At 40.6% G+C, this 5,812-nt stretch overlaps 1 protein-coding gene across 1 annotated transcript in view; it reads left to right on the top strand.

The window, feature by feature from the left end:
* The window catches only part of PDZD9 (PDZ domain containing 9), a 19,507-nt gene that overhangs the window by 8,516 nt on the left and 5,179 nt on the right, over positions 1 to 5,812 (top strand). The window contains exon 3 of the mRNA XM_028499782.2: positions 4,504 to 4,693. Coding sequence (XP_028355583.1) covers positions 4,504 to 4,693 — 190 coding nt within the window. The remainder of the gene's footprint in view (positions 1 to 4,503; positions 4,694 to 5,812) is intronic.

The raw sequence follows: 5,812 nt of genomic DNA, 5'->3' as shown, positions 1-5,812 counted from the left end.
TTGCCTCCTTTGTCATAAATTAGGTGCCCATATGTGCATGGGTTTATCTCTGGGCATTCTATCTTGTACCATTGATCTAGATTTCTGTTTTTGTGCCAGTACCATACTGTCTTGATTACTGTAGCTTTGTGGTATAGTTTGAAGTCGGGGAGCCTGATTCCTCCAACTCTATTTTTCTTTCTCAAGATTGCTTTGGCTCTTCAGGGTCTTTTGTGTTTCCATACGAATTGTAAAATTCCATATGAATTTTTTGTTCTAATTATGTGAAGAATGCCATTGGTAGTTTGATAGGGATTGCATTGAATCTGTAGATTACTTTGGGTAGTATAGTCATTTTCACAATATTGATTCTTCCAATCCAAGAACATGGTATATTTCTCCATCTGGTTATGTCATCTTTGATTTGTTTCATGATTGTCTTATAGTTTTCTGAGTACAGGTCTTTTGCCTCCTTAGGTAGGTTTATTCCTAGGTATTTTATTCTTTTTGTTGCAGTGGTAAATGGGAGTGTTTCCTTAATTTCTCTTTCTGATTTTTCGTTGTTGGTGTATAGGAATGCCAGAGATTTCTGTGCATTAATTTTGTATCCTGCAACCTTACCAAATTCCTTGATTAGATTCTACATTAAACCACCTTACAGAGAAGGAAACAGATATTTAGTAACTTGTACCTTGTCACACCAAGGAGTGGGGATTTGAACCCTCTCTGTTACACTCTTTGTCAGTACTGCCCTGCTTCTCTTGGCTTTGGGTGAATGAATTTTCCATCCAATTCAAGACGTTTTCCCAGCACCTACTCTGGGCCTGGTGCTGTGCTCAGGAGTCAGGGACGCACAATGGGATGGTAAGGTGGTGGGAAGGAAAGACCATTCAGTGGGAGCTGGCCTGAATTCAGGCCTAGGCTCTGCCACTTTCTAGTTCTCTGACCTTGGACAAAGTCCCTTAACTTTCCTGGCCTTAGTCACCTCATCTCTAAATTGGGATAATACCACCTTTGTCAGAAGTTGCTAGGATTTGATGAGATAATCTTTATGAAAATGCTTTGAGAACTACAGTGCTATGGAAATACTGGCAGTCATTTCTCTTAGGGTGTTCTTACTTAGAGATTCTTTAGACTGGTATCTTTGTTGTTGTTGTTGTTAACCAAAAATGATTGTGGTACAGGAGCCCCCAGTGGATTAAACCACTGGTTTGCAACTCTGGTTACCTATTAGAATCACCTGGAGACCTTTTAAAACAAAAATGCCTTGGCCCCATGTCCCCAGAGGTTCTGATTCAATTGGTTTGGCTTTGGGGATAGGGCAGTTCATGGTTTAAAAGCTCCTCAGGTGATTCTAATTGCACCTAGGGTTAGAAGCAGTGGATTAAAGAACTAAGTAGATCAATGATGCTATTACAAAAGTTTACCTCACCTTAAAATCCAAAGCATTTTCTCCACATAGAAAATGGTGCTGGGGAACAAACTGACAGAGAGTTCTGGACTTTCCAGACCAAAAGAACTCTAGGCCAGGTCCCATGGGCCTTTTCTGCTTGTTCTGCTTAGCTTCTCTGGGGTCAGGGGACAGATGCTGGTTGATAACCAGAGTGCACACTCACTAGAGTGGGACAGGAGTATGCTTTCATGCACATGAAACAGAATCTCCTGGTGGGGCTACAGTTAGTGGGCTCCTGGAGGTCAGAGGCAGTCCTGAATTCACCTTTTAAATCCACGACTTACCTACAGCACTGGCACATTTATTATGTCTGTGCTTGATAAATGAATAGCAAGTGAGTATTTGTCCTAGGCATTTTGCAAGGTGTTTCCACATCTATTATCTCATTTAATCTTTGCAACACTCCTGGAAGGTAGATAACAAAACATAGAGCCTTAGAGAGATGAAGTAATTAGTTCAATACAGAGCTAAGTGGGTGGTCAGAGCTGAGACTTGAAACCGTATCTGCTTAGAAAGCCCATACCTTTGACTAGAAAAGAGATTTCAATAGAAAGTAAGTCCAGGGCCCCAAATCTCTTCATGACAAGTCAGCCACTTCTCTTCAAGGTCTAGGTTTCAAAGACTCTGTAACTCAGTCCTTTTGACAATGATTATGAGATTTTGAGAGGTGATGGTCTTAGAAACCTGATGTTTTTTTTACCCCATTACCTCCCAGCCCCATTATTTCCCATTCATGTGCTTCGAATTTCTCTCTTTTTGGTGTTTAATAATAGGGCTTCATCTTGATTTCCTAATTAGTTTATTCTGGCTAAACTTTAAAACCCTTTTGGCCAGTATAGCTTTAGCAAACTCTGATATCCAGAGTCTTAAGAAATTAATATACTGGTTTTTCCCTTTTCTCGGAGAAATTAATATAGCTCTGAAGGTAAATACAAGTCATATACTGGTCACCACCCTTACTAGGCCACATTCATTCAATAAGCATTTCCTGAATGCCTGCTCTGTGTAGGCATCCTGCTAGGCACTGTGGTATAATGATGAGCCAGACATACATGGTCTCTAACCACACAGAGCTTATGGAATTTACAGCCTAGTTTGTAGAGATGGTAGTGGCTTGGCTGCTGCAAAGTTGATTAAATATAGGTAATCGAGACAGTTTATATAATGTGGTTCCTATAGCCCATTAAAACAGAAAGAAAACGTGTAATGTTGATATTCATAAATACCAAACTGGTGTTTCTTTATGAAAGGCAACGTTAATATCTATTGCCAGAGTACTCACATTCACACAATGACATGTCTGGTTTACAGCCAGGCCGGTCAGGGAAATAAGCTGTTTATTTTCTGCCCTCTTGATAAAAGTCACCCTTTAACAACATAATTAAGCAGAATGACAAGCCATAAACACTCCTTTTCAGATTAGGCAAGTAAGCTCATCCAGTGAGGTTTTCTTCCTTCCCCCACCATTTTAATTAACCTCCATAGGGTGAACAGTTTTAGATCGCACAATCTGCAGGTCGCCGGGAGAAGCCCTGTTTCATTCTGAAGTTAGCCCCAGCTATTTTTAAAGACGAAAGTAGAAGGTTTTCTTCACCCTTCTAAGTATTCATTTTCTTTAATACTGTGAACTTTTGTTTCTGATAGGATCCAGCAGTATGGAAATTTGTCCTTGGCATTCCTTGGAGGCTTCCTTTGGGATCAGCATAATTCCCAATTATAGCACAGTGGGGAGTAGTATCAGCGAATGTACTTCATCTTGACTCTTTTCTCCTCTGAGGTTAGGCTTCAGCTGTCTTTGAGGTTGATTGAGGGGTCTCTAGCTTCCCATGCACAGAGAGGTGAACATACCCTTTGGGACTCATTGGGGTCACTTTATCCGATGTTAGCTATAAAGTATCCATGACCATTTGGCAGGATGTTAGTACTAGTAAGAGCTGATGACTAAGATTTTACCCAATGCGAGTCTGTCTGTCCTTAAAAAGCAATTTCCCTGTATTCCTTCCTCTCTTGCTGAATGCCCTTGTAGTAGTCAGAGGTCTTCAATGCAAGCAATAGAAAAGTTCTGTTAAGGCATCGGATTTAGAACACTGAGTCTGACAGAATTGCCAGAAAGCCTGGAGAACCAGGTTTGGAACATGGTGAGAGAACAAAGGGCCATGGAAACTGGGTGCTCCTGTCACCTCTCTGCATCTCCTGCTCCAGGTTCAGTGACCCAGGGAGACTGACAAATAACTAGACCTAGTTTACATGTTCATGCCCTAGCTGCTGAGTACAAGTGAATAATTGGTCTTTTTAACAACCAGTTTGGAGGTCCAGGGGCTTGCTGTCAAGATGTGGTTCTCTTCCTATCTGCTGGGGGCTCAGGAGCTCCATGGTTGGCCATCACCCTCCCCTGCCTGTTCAGCACTGTGCTATGGTAGGGGACCTAGGTGTCAAATCCCTTTGAGCTGACATACTCTCTGTATACATAGCTTAAACTTAATTGAAGCATGCTAACTGTCCAGTGTTTCATGTAGAATTACTTGCTCAACAAATACTATGTAAGGGCAAACATTAAACTGAAAGGCTTGATGTTTAATATGGTCTGCTTACTGTGGAGGGCATTGGAAATGGCCAGGCAGGTATAATAGAAAGTAGGTCATTTATTCACCTAGTGTAAGTGGTTTTTTCTTTAATAGTAATAGCCATTTATTTTACTTGAAACAAACACATTTTTAGAATCCTAAAGGATGATTCAGATTATAAATGGTTTTTAGCCTCTGTCACACCAAGGACTTTAGAAATGTTGTAAAAACGTGCTACAATATCTACCACCACACTATTAAGAAACATCTTGCATGTATTCTTCATTATTCAAAGGATACTTATGTCACTGAGAGGGTCATTTTTATTAAATAAAGGCTGAAGCCTGGCTTTGGTTCAAAATGAACCAACAATATGAACCCATAAAATGAAATACCTCACCCCCCCTGCAAAAAAAAGAAAGAAAAACATTGCACAACAAAGCCAGAAACGGTATGACCCTTTTAAACCATTATCTTAATTTTACTGATTTTTTTTTCCTTTTTCAGGTGATGTTTTGATTAGCGTTGGCTATGCCAATGTGTTAGGATATACTCTTCGAGAATTTTTAAAGCTTTTGCAACATATCACCATAGGAACAGTGCTACAAATCAAGGTTTACCGAGATTTTATTGACATACCCCAAGAGTGGCAAGAAATATATGACTTAATCCCTGAGACCAAATTCCCAATTACACGGTAAGTAGTTAAGCTTAGGAAATCTTAGTTATACTACAGAATTCCCCAGGGTCTATGAAGTAAGAGTCTTAGTTTAATGTGAGAACTATCAGTTGGACCATGTAGGAGGGATTGATGACACTGCCACAATTTAGTGGGTTTCTAAGTCCTTTTGGAAAGTACAATCTGTAGGACCTATTATGAGGCAGAATGATAAAGGCAAGAGCCTTGGACATGGAGTTTAAAAAAAGACCAAACTATCCAATGGCAACTCCACCTCCAAACCTACATGCGTGACTCCGCCTTTTCCAAAGTTAGCCCTTAAACATGTGCTGTGAATCCCATTTCCTCATTTGTCTCCGGCATATTCAACTTCTCTCTCTGGATCCTTCCCAATAACATTTAAGCCCTTTTAAAACCTCTACCATCTTAGCAAACCCCACCTAATTCCACTCTCCTCTCCTTTCCCTTCCAGCCACTGCCCTGTCCCTTGACTCCACACCCATTGAAAGAGCTGTATTAGACTTTGCCATTTCCTCAGGAGACACCATTTCCCCCCATCAGTGCAGGCCTTGGCTGAGAGTCCTTTTTCCCAGGGTCACCTACAACCTTCATACTGCTGATTTCAGAGGACTCTTCTCAGTCTTTATTTTGCTTGGCTTCTGAGCAGCATTAGACACTGTACACTCAAGTCTGGTTAAAACATCATTTTCCCCAGACTTCTGGGATACCATACTCCCATGATTTTCCTATTTCCTCTAGTCACTTCCTCTTGATCTCCTTTTACCCAACCTTGGAGTTCCTCAAGGTTTAATCTTTGGCTTTCTTCTCTCAACCTCCTAAGCAAACTCCTTGATTTCTCTAAAAATAGAACTACCATATGACCCAGGAATCCCACTACTGGGCATATACCCTGAGAAAATCATAATTCAAAAAGAGACATGTACCACAATGTTCACTGCAGCTCTATTTACAATAGCCAGGACATGGAAGCAACCTAAGTGTCCATTGACAGATGAATGGATAGAGAAAATGTGGCACATGTATACAATGGAATATTACTCAGCCATAAAAAGAAACGAAATTGAGTTATTTGTAGTGAGGTGGATGGACCTAGAGTCTGTCATACAGAGTGAAGTA

This window comes from Physeter macrocephalus, chromosome 14 (assembly GCF_002837175.3).
Source record: "Physeter macrocephalus isolate SW-GA chromosome 14, ASM283717v5, whole genome shotgun sequence".
Taxonomy (NCBI): domain Eukaryota; kingdom Metazoa; phylum Chordata; class Mammalia; order Artiodactyla; family Physeteridae; genus Physeter; species Physeter macrocephalus.
Note: the sequence above shows the minus strand (reverse complement) of the source record. Positions and strands in the feature narration are given on the sequence as shown.